Source organism: Silurus meridionalis, chromosome 20 (genome assembly GCF_014805685.1).
Source record: "Silurus meridionalis isolate SWU-2019-XX chromosome 20, ASM1480568v1, whole genome shotgun sequence".
Lineage (NCBI taxonomy): Eukaryota > Metazoa > Chordata > Actinopteri > Siluriformes > Siluridae > Silurus > Silurus meridionalis.
The window spans coordinates 3,698,416-3,720,335 of record NC_060903.1 but is presented as its reverse complement, the minus strand read 5'-3'; the positions used below and the strand labels follow the sequence as shown (position 1 = coordinate 3,720,335).

The following is a 21,920-nucleotide window of genomic DNA, read 5'->3' as shown; positions in this document are numbered from 1 at the left end:
CATTTTTGGGCTTTACACAGCAACATATGTTCTTTTTATATCCACATGTAATTCCTGAGATATTATGTCACAATAGATTGGAAGTTAGACAAGTTAATTGTAAACAATGTAAAATGGTAGTCAACATATGAGCTTATTTATAGCTCTGACAGTCTAAACCTCAGTTTAGAGTAACACAAATGAAACAGTTAGAAAAACTATACTGTGTATACCATGTGTCTGCACTGCAAGGTATGATCTGATGCCTGTTCCTATTATAGCAGCTAAAAAACCTGTTCCTTTATCAGCTTCTCCTTTTCACTCTACTGAAATAAATAAGACGAACATATCACTAACTTCAGACACACTATGGTTTTAGAGCATATAGTATAGGTTGCTACTTGAGCTTCTACAGACAGAGGAACAGGACACAAAAAAACTCAACATTTTCAACATCAGAACAATTCTAACATGAGCAGCATTTTTATTTTTATTCTGATCATTTTAAGTAAGTACATTTTTCATGCATTCTTCTATCCTATTTTACATTTATATACAGAATAAAGCTTCGATACATCAAAAGCATAACATACTAAAGTAATGTTTCAAAGATCAGTGATATCAAAAATGTTATTGTCACTGAGGACTAATGGTGTTTTTCAGTTCTGATTGCAGATGTTGTCATTTCTCAGTCAGCATCCAGACAGTTAAGTCTTCAAACTGGAGCATCTGTTACCATCCCATGTCCTTATGATAGGAAATATTTACATCATAAGAAATACTGGTGCTATGATGCTGCTGCAGCATACAATTACTGCACAATTCAGGCGTATGCCAACGATACACAGGGGAAAGTGACAGTAACTGATAATCCATCTGAGAGTCTCTTTACTGTGACTATGAAAGATCTCCAGACAGGAAACACTGGATCATACTGGTGTGTTGAAGAGATAGCAGGAATATTCTCACAAGATGTTACAGAACAACTTTCTATCACAGTGAAAGCAGGTATTAAGTTACAATCAGCAAGTAATTAGTGAATTTAATTGTGTTCTTATGTTGATAAATATTAATTATACATAAATGATTATATATTTATGTTCAGCTCCTGATCTGTCTGTGAGGAGAGCAGTGTGAGTGGTGATGAAGGAGGCAGCGTCACAGTTCAGTGTCTCTACAGCGCTGCGTATCAGAACACACAGAAGAAGTGGTGCAGATTCAGAGACAGAAGCTGCAACTCAGTGTGGAGGACTGACACATCCCAGAATTCAGCAGTGAACATCAGTGATGATGGGAAAAGTTCATTCAGTGTGCAGATGAGTAGACTGAAGAAGAGTGATGGTGGCTGGTACTGGTGCAGTGCAGGAGATCTGGAGGTTCCTGTTCACATCAGTGTCCGTGGTCCACCTCCAGGTATCATCACAAACACTGATCCCTACTTTAACTAATGATGAGATAAAACTCACACTGATTATTTTTATTTTTATTAGTTGTGACTACAGCAGTGACTACAAACACTCACCATGTCACTACACACACGTAAGGAAAGATTCATTTTATTTAGACATGTTGTTTTTCTATGCAGATATACAAAGTTTCTATATTTATTAACTTATTGAAAGAAGAATGTGTGCTATATTTAAATATATATATTTTTATTTTGTTACAATACTAAACTTAACACAAGCCTGAAACTATTACTAAATAATAATAAACCTTAAAAAAATATTAATAGTAGATATAAATAGAAATAATAGAGAATAAAATATTAATATAAGGAAAATCATGAAAAGTTAACATCAACCGCATCATGATTAGAGGCATGGCACAAACATGCATCATTCTCTCTCATGCATCTCTCTTTCTCTCTCTCTTTCTCTCTGTCTCTCTCTCTCATTTTCTCTCTCTTTCTCTCTCTCTCTCTCTGTCTCTCTCACTCCTTCTTTTTCTTCTATTCAGTTACTCTGCACTGCAAACATCACTGTGAATACTTGCTTCATGTTAGGCAATTCCTCACCTCTGCATTGAGCAATAAAATTCACCTTTAGCTGTAAATTATACCCCTACAGAATTGTGCCTAAATAATTGTACTGCATCCTTGTGCTAACCTGTAAATTGGGTTTTAATGATGATCGAGCTCCTTAACTCATAGTCAAGAACAAGAGTTCATGCTTGTTTATAATTAAGTGGCCAAACACACAAGTGGCTAGGACATTCTTTCTTTAATGCACCCTGTGACCATCTTGGATTTTGTCAAAAACCTTTTTTACCCTACTATAAATTTTAATCTATAAATATTAGTCAGCGCATTACATTTTTTTTGTAACAGTGCCCCCTATAGGTTAAGGGTTACAATAACATGCCATTCTTCCACCACTCCATGGTACTACAAGTACAGTTTACAGATTACCTGTAGTTAATAACTTATAGGTATGTATGAAGTATATTATTTCAAATAGCCAAGCCTTGCTTTCAGAGTTTTTCTTTTACTTTTGAACAGATTCGTCTCACAGAACACTTCAGGTAAAATCCGCTGTAGATTTTGCAGAAAATTAGCTCAACCTCTTAACACGTTTCTAATTTTATTTATTTCTCACCTACAGCAGCATCTGAGATTACAGCTTCTAATGGTGTAACCACGTGAGTGTCTATACAATATTTAAAATAATTGTGTGCCATGTGCAGCCAAAGCTTTGACTGATGCTTGGCCCCCAAAATCCTGCTTGTAACTTTAATTAGGATAAATTCCTTAGGATAATTCCTCTTTGTATTTTTTTTATTTCCTTCCTGCTGTTTATTGCATTCATCTCAGCTCTTGTGTTTTCTTGTGTTCACGTTTTTGTTGATCTGTGTTTTCCCACTGAATTAGATTTCACTTTAAAGCAGTTAACTTACTAAAAAAGTATTTATGCTCCTAAGAAGAATAAAATATACTTCTGATTACAATAAGGTGCATTAAGCAATAAGGTGGTGGTACAATAAGGTGGTGCTTGCAGGTAGCACACAGTTACCTCACAACTTCAGAGTACATGATTTGAACCTGAGGCCTGGTTACTGTCTGTTCATTTTCTGTGACCTCTCAGAAGCATGGCAGTAGGATGAATTGTCGCCACATAAATTATTGATCAAATGAATGAATGAATATTTTGTTATGTATTTGATTTAGCCAGTTTGTGCTAACTATTGTGTGTCTATAGCGAGAACAATAAGACCCTGATCTACTGTTCTCTGGTGGCCTTTCTTTTGCTACTGGTGATCCTGATCATCGTCATCATCTGCCTGCTAAGAAAAAAAAGCAGTAAGTGTCCCTGGTGTGTCAATGATTTTGTCTTTTTTTTGCAGCAGGATCATGTTAGTTGATGTCATATTATATTATGTGAAATGTACAGGACACAGAGTCAGACACAGTACGGTGTTTTCAAAATCAGAGGGCAGATCCAAAGATAATTGAGACACATCAGGCAGGAGTCAAACATGCCCATCAACACTATGTAAAATCAGAAGCCAAATAGAAAATAGAAAAACTGAGAAAATATGATGGGGAAAACACAATACATTGTAAAGACTCAAAAGTCCCATGAGCTGTCAAGGCTTCACAGTTAGTGTGTGACCATGTGCTTCATATGGCCTGTAGAGAGAACAAGGGTGGGTTACATTATTATTATTATTATTATTATTATTATTATTATTATTATTATTATTATTATTATTATTATTATTATCATCATCATCATCATCATCATCATCATTTTATTTTAAATTTAAAATATTTGTAATTTTTTAATTGATTCTTTTTTAATTCTAATTCTTTTTTCCTGAAGCAAAGAGTCAAATCAGGAATAAAGAGGGTGATTCCATTGTTCAGAAGGTTAGTATTGCATTAAATGTGTGGCCTAATGCAATCCAAAAAACAAGCTAGCCTACTATTTTAACATCTTTAGAGAATTTTAGTGTTTTAATGGCCTCTCATCATCATCATCATCATCATCATCATCATCATATTTTTGTGGAATAGAGTTGTTATTGTGTATGTTTATGTGTCAGTGAAGGAGGCATTCACATGGTATTTATTTTTTATGTACAACAATGAATAGGAAAAGCTCACAGTTTTGACTTTATGGGGACATTTACATTTAAGTTTGCATTTACAAGCATGCATGTGTGTGTGTGTGTGTGTGTGTGTGTGTGTGTGTGTGTGTGTGTTTGTGTGTATGCATAAAAAACAGCACACCTCTACAGCTGGAGACCGCATTATATACAGCACTGTGACTAATCCAAAGGTAGGACAGCAATCCACAGCTCCAGTTTAACATTCATTTCCAATTATTATTATTTATATTATATAGATTAATATTAATAAACATGAATTACTTATTAGTAATGATTTTATAAAGCATTTTCTTACATTCACAGTCTTCAGTGTTGAAAGACGAGAAGGAGGACGTGACCTACAGCTCGATAAATATTGCTTCCAAGAATAAAACTGTGAGTAAATCCCTTAAAATGAAGTTGATTTCAGTGGAATCCCAGCTATAAATCTAAATGTATAAATCCATAATAATCACGTTTCTCCCTAATATATAAGGAACTGGTTTAATATTGAGACTTTTATTAGTCTTCATTCATATGCTGTTCTAGGTGTCTCCAAATGTTGTTAAATAGAGTTGTTATTGTGTATGTCTATGTGTCAGTGGAGGAGGCATTCACATTTTATTTATTTTTTATGTACAACAATGAATAGGAAAAGCTCACAGTTTTGACTTTATGGGGACATTTAAGACTTCTGGGTATGCAGATTAAAATAACAGTTACATTTAAGTTTGCATTCACAAGCATGTGTGTGTGTGTGTGTGTGTGTGTGTGTGTGTGTGTGTGTGTGTGTGTGTGTGACATTGTAAGGTTAGCAGCAACATAAGAAAATACATTTAAGTGTTTAAATTGCAGCATCTGTCACCATGGAAAGTCATTATTATAGGAAATATATCACATAAGTACAGATGTACTGGTGCTAAAATGCTATTTTAGTATTCAGTATATTTCAGAGGAACAACTAAAAACTGTTTACATGAGGTACATTTTTTTTTTTGTGGAATAGAGTTGTTTTTATGTATGTTTATGTGATATTTGTTTTTGTTTTTGTACCAAATGAATAGCTCACAGATTTGACTTTATGGGGACATTTAAGAATTTTTCTAAAACCTGTAGTTAGTGTTTAATAAGGAACCAAAATATCTCTTTTTGCATATGCAGATTAAAATAACAGTTTCATTTAAGTTTGCATTTACAAATGTGTGTGTGTGTGTGTGTGTGTGCATAAAAAACAGCACACCTCTACAGCTGGAGACCGCATTATATACAGCACTGTGACTAATTCAAAGGTAGGACAGCAATCCACAGCTCCAGTTTAACATTCATTTCCAATTATTATTATTTATATTATATAGATTAATATTAATAAACATGAATTACTTATTAGTAATGATTTTATAAAGCATTTTCTTACATTCACAGTCTTCAGTGTTGAAAGACAATAAGTAAATCCCTTAAAATGAAGTTGATTTCAGGGGAATCCCAGCTATAAATCTAAATGTATAAATCCATAATAAACACGTTTCTCCCTAATCTACCAGGAACTGGTTTAATATTGAGACTTTTATTAGTCTTTATTCATATCCTGTTCTAGGTGTCTCCAAATGTTGTTGAAGGTGAGACCATCTACAGCAGAGTCGTTTGCCAAATCAGCCCTTAAATATCTGCATCGGTGTACAACAGGAACCGGAAAAACATACTGAATATAATTGAAAGAAAAGTGTCATTCCAGCATCCAGCATATCTATGTATTATTATTTATTATTAACATTTGTGATAAAATGCAAGAACTAGCATTTACATGTCTAAAGAATAGCTGGGAAATTCTGTTTCTCCTCTCCAACATTGTACTTATTATAATAATTTGTTACCTATTATTGTGACAGTGGAAGAATAACTGGATGTTAAAATGTTAATAAATGTTGCATATATAATAACATTTTCTGATCTGGACCATTTACAAAATATTACAGTGAATGCAAAACTTTTGCTGACTTGTTAAATACACATATATGTGTTAACATGTACACAGGTTTTAGGCAGGTGTGGAAAACATGCTGTAATGTAAGAATGCTCTCAAAAATAGAAGTGCTAATATTTTTTTTATCAGTTAACAAAATGCAAAGTAAACAAGCAAGAGAAATCCAAAGCAGCATCAATTCATCTATGTACTCTTACACACAGTTTTTGAAGGAACTCAGCAGGTAGGTTGTTCCTCTTGGAGAACTAACCACAGATCTTCTGTGGATGTCTGAGGCTGCCTCAGACCCTTCCATGTCTTCACTTAATCCCAGACAGACTTATGTTGAGTTCAGGGTTCTGTTGCAGCCAAACCATCACCTCCATGACCCCTTGCTCTTCTCTATGCTGGAGAGAGTTCTTAATGACATTGGCTGTACTATATGTTCAGGGTTGTTGTCCTGCTGCATAATAAATTTGGGGCTAACCAGGCGCCTCCTTAATGGTTCTGCATGATGAATAATAGCTCCCTGTATTCCTTAGCATTGAGGACACCATTAATCCTGACCAAATCTCCAACTCCATTTGCAGAAATGCAGCACCAAACTTGTAAGGAACCTCCACCATGCTTCACTGTTGCCTGCAGTACTGCTCTCTAGCCATTCAGCAAACAAACTGCCTCCTAATACAGAAAAACTGTCATATTTTGACTCGTCAGTCCAGAAAACATGCTGCCATTTTTCTGCACCCCAGTCCAGTTCCTATGTTTTCTAGATTTGTTCCCATTTTAGAGGTATAGCATTTTTGGCTGAAGTTTTACCATGAAGACCAGTTCCCCTTCAGGAACTCGAGCTGCGTCGAAACGCTATGGGAACGCCCCTGCGTGACCGCGCTCTGAACCACGTGTAATCTGACCAATAGGCGTTTGGGCGTGGCGTCATCAGCGGGCGACGTCGCGTAAACAGGAAGCTACAAATGGCTGCGAGATGGACCAGACGCTAGCTTTCTGCTCGTTCAGGTAAGCGCTGTTTCGCTGTGTTTTTCTGGTCGAGTGATGGCTGGCAGACAGGGTTTCCGTAAGTGCGTGCATCCGTGTCCGCGTTTTATTACCGGTAAGGATTCGCATGATCGGTGCGTTGTTTGCCTAGGAGTGGAGCATGCACAATCGGCTCTCGAGGGAGTCGATTGCTCTCATTGTAGCCGCATGGCTGTCGCCGCTCGCTCCCGGAGATCGCTCTTTGAGAGGAGCTCTCTCCCTCGCGGCTCCAGTACCGAGGCAAAGCGGCGCCGGCGCTCGTGGGGCTCGCAGGCCGATTTAGCGGCCGAGTTGGAGTCGGATGAGTCCGCTTCAGCTTCGTCGGCTGAATTGAGCTTCGGCTCTATTGGGGAAGCAGGCCCGATGGCTGCTTCTTCTCCCGGTACGAGCAGCGCGGCATTACATGTCTCTCTCTCCGAGGAGGGTGAGCTGATGGATGCTAGCGAGCCCGTGGAGCCCTCTCAGCCTGTGCTGTACGAGGAGTTTCTCGAGGTGGTGACACGAGCCGTTGCTAAGCTGGATCTAGCTTGGCCGGTGGAGCAGCAGAGACAGCGCGCACCCAGTAAGCTGGATGGCGTTTTCTGCGTCCTGTGTCGCTTCCTCGGCGCCGGGGCCTGCCGTTTTTTTCCTGATCTGCACGCCGAGGTGTCCAGTTCTTGGGAAACCCCATACTCAGCGCGTGCTTTGCCGCACCACTCCTCGATTTATGCGAATGTGGTTGGGGCTAAGGCATGCGGCGATGGGGCGATGCCGCGTGTCGAAGAGACGCTAGCTAGCTACCTCTCTCTAGCGTAGCATCGTCGCTAAAGGCTCGGTGTTCCCTACTAAACCGCCACGTGCTACATCGGCTTTAGTGGGGAAGGCTTACGGCAGCGGGTCAGGCTGCGGGATGTCTCCACACCATGGGTGTGTTGCAGGCATACCAGGCTGACCTGCTGCGTGACAGATGAGGACTTAGCTCCGGGGCCACCGACATTAAGGAGTTATGTCGCGCTGCCGACCTAACCCTTCGGGCCACGAAGCACACGGCGCGGGCCGTTGGTCGGTCCATGGCGGCCCTGGTAGCCACAGAGCGGCATCTGTGGCTCACCCTGTCCGACCTCCCGGACAAGGATCGAGCTGTGCTCTTGAACGCACCGATGGCTCCTCCTGGTCTGTTTGGTGACGCAGTGACGGCGGTCGTGAACAGGTTTCAGGAGTCTAAGAAGCAGTCGGCGGCGTTTCAGCAGTACCTCCCTCGCCGGTCACGTGGGGCTGGTCGGTGGCGGGCCGTGGACTCTGCCACAGGATGTGCCCTCCAGCGGGTGTCTCCCTCCACTTCTGCCCAAAGTCTCGGTACGGATGGGGGAGCCCCGCCGCCTCTTCGAGGTGTCTTCAGCTGCAGGGCCCCGCCCAGCTGCTCTGAGTGGGTCAGAGGCCAGTCCCGAGGGGCTGGTTCCCCTGAGGAACTTTCTGGCAGCTTGGGAGGTGCTGCCAGGAGTCTCCCGGTGGGTCCTGCGGACCATAGAAGGGGGTTACGCACTGCAGTTCGCGTCCTTTCCTCCCCGTTTCAACGGGGTGTGTCCCACCCTGGTGGGTCCCGAGCAGGCTCTGGTCCTGGAACAGGAAGTACGCACGCTCCTGGGGAAAGGGGCCATCGAGGTGGTTCCCCCCTCGGTTCGAGTCAGGCTTCTACAGCCCGTACTTCGTTGTTCCGAAGAAGGATGGGGGGTTGCGTCCCATTCTGGATCTTCGCTCCTTGAACCGCTCTCTCAGGAGACTCAGGTTCAGGATGCTCACCCTCAAGGGGGTCGTGACACATATCAGGTCCGGGGACTGGTTCGTCACTATAGATCTGAAGGACGCATACTTTCACATCTCCATCCTTCCTGCACACAGGAGGTTCCTGAGGTTTGCTTTCGGGGGCGTAGCATACCAATATCGGGTCCTCCCGTTCGGTCTGGCATTCTCACCCCGCACCTTCACGTTGTGCGTCGATGCTGCACTGGCCCCGCTGCGGCTTCAGGGCATCCGCATTGTGAATTACATCGACGATTGGTTGATCATGGCTCCCTCAGAGCACCAGGCGATTCGGCATCGAGATGTCGTCCTCTCCTGCATGAAGGTGCTTGGGTTTCGGCTAAACGCCAGAAAGAGCGTGCTTTCTCCTGCACAGAGAACCACCTTTTTGGGCGTGGTATGGGACGCGGCCAGGATGCAGGCACAGTTGTCGCCTGCTCGGGTCAAAGTCATCCTTACGGCCGTCAGGAGGGTGCGGGAAGGCCAGCCACTCACTGTACGGCAGTTCCAGAGGCTGCTAGGGCTCATGGCGGCAGCATCCAGCATAGTTCCGCTCGGGCTCCTGCACATGAGGCCCCTCCAGTGGTGGCTCCGGGGCAGGGGGTTCTCCCTCAGGGGAAACCCGCATCGCACTATCAAGGTCTCGCGGCGTGCCCTTCGAGCCTTGGATGTCTGGAAAGACCGGACATTCCTGTCCCGTGACCTGGCCACCCCGGGCTCCTCTGTTTTGCATGCTGGTGCCGAGGCCCTCACTCTCTAGGCAGGGTCTGGTCAGTGTGGCGTGATTGGACACTCGTTCCCATAGCGTTTCGACGCAGCTCGAGTTCCTGAAGGGGAACGTCTCTAGGTTATGACCGTAACCCTAGTTCCCCGAGGGAACGAGACACTGCGTCTCCGTGCCACACTTCCTGCATCCCTGCGGCGCTTACCTTCTCTTGCAGGAGCTAGCGTCTGGTCCATCTCGCAGCCATTTGTAGCTTCCTGTTTACGCGACGTCGCCCCCTGATGACGTCACGTTCCAAACGCCTATTGGTCAGATTACACACGTGGTTCAGAGCGCGGTCATGCAGGGGCGTTTCCATAGCGTTTCGACGCAGCTCGAGTTCCCTCGGGGAACTAGGGTTACGGTCGTAACCTAGAGACGTTCTGTTCAGACTTCTTCAGCAGTAAATGGCTGTACTTGAGTCCCACTGGTTTCTGCCAGTTCTTTGCTGATGGCACTAATGGACATATCAAGGATAGTCACAACAAATATTGATTTGATGTAGATTTTTCTTTTGTTTGCTTAATTTGCATTTTGTAAATGGATTAAAAAAAAAAATACAATATATATTTTTGGAAGCATTCTAACTTATGTCTAAAACGTTTGCACAGTAGTGTGATTAACATTCTGAAAAGAAAAGAATAAATTACGACAGGATGGACAGTAAATTAGAAAGGAAGACACTTTTGGACATTTCCACAGTTCACTGCACACAGGACAACATTGTAAGGTTAGCAGCAACATAAGAAAATACATTTAAGACTTCAAAGTGAAACATCTGTCATCATGGCTTGTCATTATTATAGGAGATTTTCACAACATAAGAGCTGGGGTACTGCTGCTGTTGTGATAATTCAGCATTCAGTTCTCAGAGAGAGGAACAAGTAATGACTCTATATAAGGGTTTCCTCTGGTAGCACAGATTTGGTAACAACAGAGACAGTGAATAACATTGAGCATTAAAATTAACAAATACAAATAATCGTGTGTAAGATTGTGGTGGCCATGTTTAAAAGCTGCACCATCCATTGGAAATTTGAGTTCAGATTAGGCAGTGACCTGACAAATATTACTATTATTATTACTACTACTGCTGTTACTAATTGTCTATGTAAGGGATGAGGTGAATGTGTTACAGATCTTGCATCAATTTAGTGACACCAGCTATTCTTTTCTCTTTTTGTAGATATAGCACTGTAAATAGATTTGCCTAGTGAGGCGAGTGTGTTAAGAATGTGTTGAGAGTGTGTTGAGAAGATGGAGGGAGCATTTTGTGCAGCTGATGAATGAGTAAAATGAGAGAGAGAAGGTTGGATGATGTTGAGATGGTGAAGCAGGAAGTGGATAGGAGATGTTTAGGAGAGATGGCAGTGGAGTTTTTATATATTTGTTTTCACGTTGTCATTATGGGGTACTAAGTGTAGATTAGAAAATCAATTTGAACGATTGTATTATCAGGCTGCAACATAAAATTGAGAAAAAGTGAAAGGGGTCTGAATATATAAGGCCACATTACATAGGAAGTCAGATGGCAGTGAACAAATGAAATCATTTATGTCTCTCTTAGCATGGTGAAAATCTTAAAATGACGAATTAATAAAAGAAAGATGTACTGTGTATACTATGTGACTATGCAAGGCAAAAAGTATGTCTGCTTGTAATATAGCAGATGTAAAACCTTTTATCAGCTTATCTTTTTACTCTATTGAAATTTATCAGATATAAAAAGTTTAACCTCTACCACACTGTGGTTTTAGAACATAGAGTATAGGTAGCAGGAAGAGGAACTGCTTGAGCTTCTACAGACACAGGAACGGGTTCACAGAGAAGCAGGACGCACGAAAACCTCAATTTCTTTTACAACAGACCAATTCTAACATGAACTGCTTTTTCATTTTTATTCTGTTCATTTCAAGTAAGTACATTTTTTATGCACTTAAATTTTATATACAAAATAAACAATTTTTACATCAAAATATTAAATGACTAAAGCAACGTATCTAATAATATCTTATCAAATTTTTTATGTCATTGAGTAATAGTAGTGTTTTTCTGTTCTGATTGCAGATGTTGTCATTTCTCAGTCAGCATACAGACAGTTAAGTCTTCAAACTGGAGCATCTGTTACCATCCCATGTCTTTATGATAGGAAATATATACATCATAAGAAATACTGGTGCTATAATTATTATTCACTCTACACTTCATGCACAATTCAGGCGTATGCCAACGATACACAGGGGAAAGTGACAGTAACTGATAATCCAGTTGAGAGTCTCTTTACTGTGACTATGAAAGATCTCCAGACAGGAAACACTGGATCATACTGGTGTGCTGTAGAGATAGAAGGAATAACATATGATGTTACAGAATACCTTTATATCACAGTGAAAGCAGGTATTAAGTTACAATCTACAAATAATTTGTGATTTTAGCAGTGTTCTAATGTTGATAAAGATTAATTAGACATAACAGACTATATATTTATGTTCAGATCCTGATCTGTCTGTGAGGGAGAGCAGTGTGAGTGGTGATGAAGGAGGCAGCGTCACAGTTCAGTGTCTCTACAGCGCTGCGTATCAGACAACAGAGAAGCAGTGGTGCAAATTCAGAGACAGACGCTGCAACTCAGTGACGAGGACTGACACATCCCAGAAATCAGCAGTGCACATCAGTGATGATGGGAAAAGTTCATTAATTGTACAGATGAGTGGACTGAAGAAGAGTGATGGTGGCTGGTACTGGTGCAGTGCAGGAGATCTGGAGGTTCCTGTTCACATCAGTGTCCGTGATCCACCTCCAGGTATCATCACAAACACTGATCCCTACTTTAACTAATGATGAGATGAAAATCACACTATTTTATTTATTTTTCCTTAGTTGTGACTACAGCAGTGACTACAACCACTAATGATGTCACTACGTACACGTAAGCTCTATTTTATACACATGCTGTTTTCCTCTGCAGATTTGCTATATTCATTCATTTATTTAAAGAAGAATGTGTGGTCAATGTGCTATTGATCAGTACATTAGATATTATCTTGCTAGTTCTCCTTTCTCATATCACATCAGGTAAAATACAAGGGATTGTAATCAACATGATCTCATGTATATGTAAAAAAAAAACCATTTTAAACAGTCAAGCATTACTTTCTGACTTTTTTTTTATTATAAACAGCTCTGTCTCAAATCACAATTCAGGTAACATTAGATATTTGTATCTTACATAATTAATGCAACTGTTCCTCTTAACACTGTTCTAATTATAACTATTTCTCACTTAAGCAGCATCTGAGACTACAGTTGTTAGCAGTGATGAAACCATGTAAGTGTCTAAAGAACATTCTGATCACATTTAGGCCGTGTGCTGCCAAAGCTTTTCACCATCATCTGATCAGCTTTGGTTTTCAATTTTAAGTTATTTTGGCACTGATTCCTGTGATTGCTTAGGCCTCAATTGATGACTAAATGAATGAATGAATTAATATTATGCACTGTAATAGATTAAGCCAGTGTGTGCTAACGCATGTGTGTCTATAGTGAGAAGGTCCACTGGTACCTGATTGCCTTTCTTGTGCTACTGGTGATGCTGGTCATCATCGTCATCATCATCATCGGCGGCCTATTAAAAAAGAATAGACGTAAGTATCCCTCGTGTGTTTTGATTTTTTTTGCGTTTGCAGCAGCAGGATCATGTTAGTTGGTGTCCTACTATATTATTTGATATGGATAGGACAAAGGGTCAAACACAATGCAGTGTTTCCAAAATCATAAAACAGATCTAAAGTGTTTGAGATAAATCAGGCAGAGGTCAAACATGATAAACTATATCCAAATTCAAAAAGAAAACAGGAAAACAGACAGAAATCTCAAGTGTCACAATTGTCATGGCTAGACTCTCAGTGTAAGTGACCAAGTGCTTAATGTAGCCTGTAGAGAGAACATGAGAGTAACAACAAGAAAAAATATCTAGAGTTTAGGTAACGTGGTTATCTGTTCTTTTCTACTTTCTAACTTTCAGAAGCTGAGAATCAGATCAGGACCAGAGGGGAGAGCAGTAACCCCACTGTTCCCACAGTCAGTACTGAATTCAATGTGTGGCGTAATGCAATTCTAAATCACATCACCCTTTAATTCCCTTTTAGCGTTTTAATGATCTATCATTATTATCATGATCGTCGTTGTCACTCATCATCATGAAATAAAATTATTTTCAGAGAGTTGAAAGAATATACAGCTCAGATGTAAAAACAAAAAAGAAGAAATAAGAGCAAAGGAACCTGGAACAGTTTTGACTTTATTGTTAAATAGTTTGTGTAGTACAATTACACTATTTTCTTTTAAACTGAATTTTATATTTAATAAGAGCCAAAAATATCTCCCTTTGATACACAGGTTGCATCACATCAATTTATGGCATAAATAGTTATCTCATATAGAGGCGTGTGTTTGTGTGTGTGTGTGTGTGTGTGTGTGTGTGTGTGCACGCGAAACAGCCCACTTTTAGAGCTGAAGACACCATTATATACAGCACTGTGACTAATCAAAAGGTAACGCAGCAATCCATTTGTCAGGGTACCTGCTTCTTCTCCTGCGCGTGCCCCGCCCGCTCGGAGCTCATCGCCTCCTACTGATTCCGAACACCTGCCTCTCGTTTATCATGCCCATATAACCACCTCTCTCACCCCACTTCTGCGTCCGTTATTGTTTTCGTTGGTGTCTATGTGATTTGCTGCAAGTTCTTTATTAAAGCTTCCTTGTTTTCGGCTTCCGCCTCAGTCACTCGCCTAACACCAATGTTCTAATTTGACATAAATTACCAAATTATTATTATTATTGTTCTCAAATTAATATTTTTAATAAACATGTATTAATTGTTACTGTAGATTTAATAAAGCATTTTCTCACATCCACAGTCTTCAGCATTAAAAGATAACGATGACGTGACCTACAGCTCTGTAAAAATTGCTTCCAAGAATAAAACTGTAAGTAAACTTCTTTAAATAAAGTTATTTCCAGTAAAATCTCAGCTATGTATAAATCCATAATAAACACTTTCCTCAATAATCTGCAAGGAACTGGTTACATATTGAGACTCTTATTAGTCTTTATTTACATCCTGTTCTAGGTGTCTCCAAATGTTGTTGAAGGTGAAACCATCTACAGCAGCATAGTTTTCCAGTAAAAGGTGTGATAAATAATATATATATATATATAACCATAATCCACTCAATTACAATAAACTAAAACTTTCTTTTGGCTTCTCCCATTAGGGGTCACCACAGTGGACCATCCGCATCTTTGATTTGGCACATGTTTTTACGCCGGATGCCCTTCCTAATGCAACCCTCCCCATTTATCCGGGCTTGGGACCGGCACTAAGGCTTGTGCAACCCTAATGACTGGGGTTGGTTTCCTGACCGGGGATCGAACCCGGGCCGCAGCGTTGAGAGTGCCGCGTTCTAACCACTAGACCACCAGGGACATCCACTCAATTACAATATGTAGGGTGATATTAAAAACCTTTCACACAGCAATTATTTATTCCCTTTAGAAACTGATGTACTCTGTTGGAAGGAAACTGTGTGTGATGCCTCAGGGATCTCTACTGGGTGTATGTTCATCATACACCAGTCACATGACCCTCAATTATTAAGAAAGGCCAGTTAACTGCTAATAAGAATTCCAGCATCTAACACACTATATGGACAAAAGCATTGGGACATCTGACTTTTCCAGCCATATGTGGTTCTTGATCAAACAGTTACAACAAAGTTTGAGGAACATAATCGTATATATGTCGTCTTTGGATGTAGTACCATTAAATTTACCCTTTATTTAAACTAGGAGACTGAAACCTGTTCCTGCTTCACAATGCCTCTGTGTACAAAGCCAGCTCCATGAAGACATGCTTTACATAGGTTGGAGTGGAAGATTTTGAGCAGCCTGTTTTAGAGCTCTGACCTCAACCCTACTGATAATCCTTTGTATAAAAGTGAACACTGACTGTACCCCAGGCCTCCTCACCCTACATCAGTACCTGACTTTACTAACACCCTCGTGCCTGAATGAGCACAAACCTCCACAAGCGGACTCCAAAATCTACTGGAACATCTTCCCAGAAGAGTGGAGGAAATAAGAGTAAATTGGGACTAAATGTGGAATGTGATGTTTAAAAAGCACATACCACACGTATGACTGAGTGTCCACAGACTTTTGGCAATATAGTGTATCATGTATATTTATATATTAATCACCTCTGTGTGTAAATGCAAGGATTGAAATTGAAATGTCTAATGAATATTTTAATACATATTGTTTTGTCCCTCTTTAATGTTTTACTTATAATAAACAATTTATAAACTATATTATATAAATGTTTTAAGGTTTTAGCATGCCTATAGGGAGTTTACCCTCATCATTTAGGATGAAAATCCCATGTTACAAGCAGAGATAAACTGTAGTGTGGTCTGAGGTCAAATGCGTTTTGTATTTTCTTTGTGTCTTGGTACTCTAAAGCCTGTCGCATAGAAAAAAACTGATTGGTCTTGTTAGCAAAAAGAGAGACCAATCAGGATACACTGAATTGATCTTTTGGTCTCTCAGAACCTGTAAAGTATAAGAATATTTGGGTCTCTTACACTATTTCAAATCAAAACTGGGAACTGGAGTCTTACAGCGATTGGAATGAAGTAAACTAGAACATCTAAAGGTGGTAAAGGTAACAGGAAGAGCAACTGCTTGGGTTTTGACACAGTAACAAGTTCACAGAAAAGCAGAATGCGAGAAAATCTACAAACAATTCCAACACGAGCTGCATTTACACTTCAGTGTCTGTGATCCACCTCCATGTATCACACTGATTCCTATTTTAACAAAGAGAGATGAAAAACACTAATTTTTTCTTATATTTTCATAAGAAACTTTTTTTTTCAAAAATATGAGATTAAAAAAATTAATATTGAAGTATTCAAGCTTCTAACTTTCTGCCTTTTTCTGTTATGTTTTAAACAGATCTGCTGTGAAACATAATCCTGGTAGTATCAGATGTACATATTCACATGAGTGAAGCTGCGGTTCTTCACATGTTTCTAATTATAAATAATTTCTCAGCCACAACAGAGGCTGTAGAGTCTAGCAGTGATAAAACCACAGTAGTGCAAACACGCCTTTTTCTTTAACAACAATTCTGAATGTGGTGATGTGTTGCATTACGCCACACATTGAATTCAGTTCTAACTGTGGGAACAGTGGTGTTACTGCTCTCCCCTCTGGTCCTGATCTGATTCTCAGCTTCTGAATGTTAGAAAGTAGAAAAGAACAGATAACCACGTTACCTAAACTCTAGATATTTTTTCTTGTTGTTACTCTCATGTTCTCTCTACAGGCTACATTAAGCACTTGGTCACATACACTGAGAGTCTAGCCATGACAATTGTGACACTTGAGATTTCTGTCTGTTTTCCTGTTTTCTTTTTGAATTTGGATATAGTGTTTATCATGTTTGACCCCTGCCTGATTTATCTCAAACACTTTAGATCTGTTTTATGATTTTGTAAACACTGTATTGTGTTTGACCCTTTGTCCTATCCATATCAAATAATATAGTAGGACACCAACTAAAATGATCCTGCTGCTGCAAACGCAAAAAAAATCAAAACACACGAGGGATACTTACGTCTATTCTTTTTTAACAGGCAGCCGATGATGACGACCAGCATCACCAGTAGCACAAGAAAGGCAATCAGGTACCAGTGGCCCTTCTCACTATAGACACACATGCGTTAGCACACACTGGCTTAATCTGTTACAGTGCATAATATTAATTCATTCATTCATTTAATCAATATTTCATTCCTCATCAGTAGATAAATCATCCAAATGGCATGCTTTTGTTGGGTCCTCAGACCAGAAGTATGTAAAATCTTCCAATGTAAGACAACCATGAAAACTGACAACAAGAAAACACAAGCGCTGAAATGCATACAACTCAGCAAAGCAGAAGAAAAGAAAAATCAACCACAGTCAATCAATTGAGGCCTAAGCAATCACAGGAATGCAGTGCCAAAATAACTTAAAATTGAAAACCAAAGCTGATCAGATGATGATGAAAAGCTTTGGCAGCACACAGCTTAAATGTGATCAGAATGTTCTTTAGACACTTACATGGTTTCATCACTGCTAACAACTGTAGTCTCAGATGCTGCTTAAGTGAGAAATAGTTATAATAAGAACAGTGTTAAGAGGAACAGTTGCACTAATTATGTAAGATATAAATATCTAATGTTACCTGAATTGTGATTTGAGACAGATCTGTTTATAATAAAAAAAAATGTCAGAAAGTAATGCTTGACTGTTTACAATGTTTTTTTTTCTAACATATACATGAGATTATGTTGATTACAATCCCTTGTAGTTTACCTGATTGTGTAAACAAGTGTATGGGAGTTCCAATTAAAGTGGTCAGTAAGTTCTTATGATATGAGAAAGGAAAACTAGCAAGATATCTCATGTACTGATCAAAAGCACATTGACCACACATTCTTCTTTAAATAAATGAATAAATATAACAAATCTGTAAATCTACAGAGCAAAACAGCATGTGTATAAAATAGAGCTTACGTGTACGTAGTGACATCATTAGTGGTTGTAGTTACTGCTGTAGTCACAACTAAGGAAAAATAAATAAAATAGTGTGAGTTTTATCTCATCATTAGTTAAAGTAGGGATCAGTGTGTGTGATGATACCTGGAGGTGGATCATGGACACTGATGTGAACAGGAACCTCCAGATCTCCTGCACTGCACCAGTACCAGCCACCATCACTCTTCTTCAGTCCACTCATCTGTACACTGAATGACCTTTTCCCATCATCACTGATGATTATTGCTGAATATATAGTCAGTTATGTATTATTGATCTTTACCAACATAAGAACACTGTTTAATTTACTAATTATTTGCAGATTGTAACTTAATACCTGCTTTCACTGTGATATAAAGGTATTCTGAAACATCATACGTCGGTCCTGCTATCTCTTCAACACACCAGTAACCTCCAGTGTTTCCTGTCTGGAGATCTTTCATAGTCACAGTAAAGAGACTCTCAGATGGATTATCAGTTACTGTTACTTTCCCCTGTGTATCGTTGGCATACGCCTGAATTTTGCAGGAATTGTATGATGAAACAGCATGATAGCACCAGTATTTCTTATGATGTAAATATTTCCTATCATAAAGACATGGGATGGTAACAGATGCTCCAGTTTGAAGACTTAACTTTCTGTATGCTGACTGAGAAATGACAACATCTGCAATCAGAACAGAAAAACACTACTGTTACTCAATGACAATAAACTATTTAATCATATAAGATATTAATGATCCATGATACATGATACTATATGCGTTTGATATATCAGTAGTTTATTCTGTATATAAATCTACAATAGGATAGAAAAGTGCATGAGAAATGTACTTACTTGAGATGAACAGAATAAAAATGATAAAGCAGTTCATGTTAGAATTGTTCTGATGTTAAAAAATTGTAGAAGTTTTTTTGCGTCCTGCTTCTCTGTGAACTTGTTACTGTGTTGGTAGAAGCTCAAGCAGTTCCTCTTCCTGCAACCCACACTATATGGTCTAAAACTACTGTGTGATATCAGTTAGTGAAATGTGTTTACAGTGTTAATGTAAATGTGTTTACAGTGTCGGAACGCATCATAGAGTTGTCACTCTTCTCGACTTACGACCTGATCGACTTACGACTTTTTTTTTGGTCCCTATCTACTCCGTAATTTAGGGTCTACCTGTATATACTAATCTAAAAATATAATATATAATGTCTCATTCACCTTGGACAATATTCTCTATTGCCACTAGAGGGCAATGTGCCCTCTTCTTGTCCGCACCACTTGCTGTGTTTGGGCCCAACATAAACATCATATTTAGAGTATTTTATGTTTATAACAGTTTTATAACAGTTTCTTAACTGTACTTATTGTCACAAAATGTTGTTTTACATCAGTTTTCTCACATATATAAACATTTAGTAAGTCAGAGAAGCTAAAACATGTAGGAGACTAACACAAGTTTTATTATAGTTAACAACACAAAATAATATTTATTTAACTTCATTCAACATTAACACATGGTTTAGAAAAGGAACGCTCTTTTGCTTTATGACAGAGAATCACCACTGACAGAGAAAGTAAATGATGTGCTTGATAGATAGGAATACTGTGCTCTATCAGATACAATATACAGGATTATTAACACACATTATCATGTTGTTGTTTTTGTTTTTGTTTTTAAATAAGAAATTTTAATGTGTCAGCTTCTTAAATTTTCAGTGCCACCAAGATCACATCCTTCAATGTTCTGCAATGCAAAACTGCTCTGAATTTCTGAAACATAAACACTGCTTGCAACACATCACTGGGCAGGTAAACACAGAAGATGCTGCAGAACAGAGAGAAAACAGTAAGGGGAAGATTCTGGCCAAAGTGGGTGGTTGGACACACACACCCCCACACCCACACCCCCACACACACAAACTCCAACAAAATGTAGAGCTAAAAAAAAAATAAAAAAATATCCGCAATTCAAAAGAGAAAATCCAAATCTCTTTGCGAACTAAAAAAAAAATGTCTTAAACAATTTCTTAGACAAATGGCAAAATAAAGTCTTGTGAGAAAAGGCTACGGAAAAACAAACTCACAAAAACAAAGACTTAAGCCAGGCAGCTTGAGGAAATACCTGTGGTTGGTGTTTTGGGTTGGGGTTTGGGTTTGGGTTTGAGTTTGGGTTTGGGCCAACAGACACCACAAAACTTCATCAAACAAACAAGAGACAGTCACACAAAAAGGGGAACTTATAGAGCTGAGAAGACTCAGGTGGAAACAATGGGAGTTAATGAGGGACACAGAACCAAAATGGCGACATCTGGTGGGGAAAAACATGAATCACAGAGAAAAAAAATTTCTGGATTCTGACAATTACAAAAAGTTTTTCTCTTGTCCTCGAGCCTTGCTTATGGTTTCCCAATTTTTTGGATTTATTTTCGGTTTCATGTTTCTCGATCATGGATTTGCCCTCGTATTGTTGATTTCTCATGACCTAACCTTAACCCAGTGTTTTATGCTACTGCATGCTTTCAGCTCTCGCACAAATACGTGACAATCTGCTAGCATGCTAACCAAACACTACAATTACAGACAGTAATTACTAATTTCTCATGTCAGACATGCTTATATAAACACACCTGAAATCAATGAGTAGCACATTTACATAAAAGAGACATTAAATACTGAAATCATGTATATATATATATATATATATATATATATATATATATATATATATATATATATATATATTTTTTTTTTTTTCTATTTATTTATTTTATTTTATTTTTAAATGTGCACCAGAAAAGTACAAGTAACAAATATCCTACACAACGTGTATGTGGAACTCTTTCTGATAGGAAAACTGCATAGTGTCATAAAGTGAATGAAAGTTTTAGCACATGCTAATGTAATTTACACTGTGACTGATCCCTGGTGTGTTTATGTTTCAGAAATTTAGAGCTGTTTTGCATTGCAGAACATTGAAGGATGTGATCTTGGTGGTACTGAAAATTTAAGAAGCTGACACATTAAAATTTCTTAATAAAAAAAACAATAAAAACAAAAAAAAACAAAAAAAAGATAATGTGTGTTAATAATCCTGTATATTGTATCTGATAGAGCACAGTATTCCTATCTATCAAGCACATCATTTACTTTCTCTGTCAGTGGTGATTCTCTGTCATAAAGCAAAAGAGCGTTCCTTTTCTAAACCATGTGTTAATGTTGAACGAAGTTAAATAAATATTATTTTGTGTTGTTAACTATAATAAAACTTGTGTTAGTCTCCTACATGTTTCAGCTTCTCTGACTTACCAAATGTCTATATATGTGAGAAAACTGATGTAAAACAACATTTTTGTGACAATAAGTACAGTTAAGAAACTGTTATAAAACTGTTATAAACATAAAATACTCATCATACATAATATGATGTTCATGTTGGGCCCAAACACAGCAAGTGGTGCGGACAAGAACAGGGCACATTGCCCTCTAGTGGTAATAGAGAATATTGTCCAAGTTGAATAGGACATTATTTATTATATTTTTAGATTCGTATATACAGGTAGACCCTAAATTACAGCGTAGATAGAGACAAAAAAACGGTCATAAGTAATCAGGTCGTAAGTCGAGAAGAGTGACAACTCTATGATGCGTTCCGACACTGTAAACACATTTTCATTAAC

At 38.8% G+C, this 21,920-nt stretch overlaps 3 protein-coding genes across 3 annotated transcripts; 2 read left to right on the top strand and 1 right to left on the bottom strand.

The window, feature by feature from the left end:
* Positions 1-252: 252 nt before the first annotated feature.
* Positions 253-6,859, top strand: LOC124403284 (CMRF35-like molecule 1). Its single transcript, XM_046876956.1, is given in 13 exon segments — positions 253-487; positions 643-987; positions 1,085-1,099; positions 1,102-1,392; positions 1,470-1,518; positions 2,480-2,502; positions 2,583-2,619; positions 3,177-3,277; positions 3,801-3,847; positions 4,206-4,259; positions 4,393-4,464; positions 5,304-5,357; positions 5,663-6,859. Coding segments are annotated over 13 exon segments (1,191 nt in total). The 5' UTR covers positions 253-450; the 3' UTR covers positions 5,729-6,859.
* Positions 6,860-9,943: 3,084 nt separating this feature from the next.
* LOC124403285 (CMRF35-like molecule 1) lies at positions 9,944-14,931 on the top strand. Its single transcript, XM_046876958.1, has 12 exons — positions 9,944-11,520; positions 11,673-12,002; positions 12,100-12,408; positions 12,486-12,534; positions 12,787-12,809; positions 12,894-12,933; positions 13,149-13,249; positions 13,630-13,685; positions 14,105-14,158; positions 14,525-14,593; positions 14,737-14,796; positions 14,882-14,931. The coding sequence occupies exons 1-11, from the start codon at positions 11,484-11,486 to the stop codon at positions 14,791-14,793; spliced, it is 1,125 nt and encodes a 374-aa protein (XP_046732914.1). The 5' UTR covers positions 9,944-11,483; the 3' UTR covers positions 14,794-14,796; positions 14,882-14,931.
* Positions 14,932-18,226: 3,295 nt separating this feature from the next.
* LOC124403379 (CMRF35-like molecule 6) lies at positions 18,227-19,552 on the bottom strand. Its single transcript, XM_046877098.1, has 4 exons — positions 19,462-19,552; positions 18,589-18,918; positions 18,357-18,497; positions 18,227-18,279 (listed from the first exon to the last, which is right to left on the bottom strand). The coding sequence occupies exons 1-4, from the start codon at positions 19,550-19,552 to the stop codon at positions 18,227-18,229; spliced, it is 615 nt and encodes a 204-aa protein (XP_046733054.1).
* Between the last annotated feature and the right edge of the window lie 2,368 nt (positions 19,553-21,920).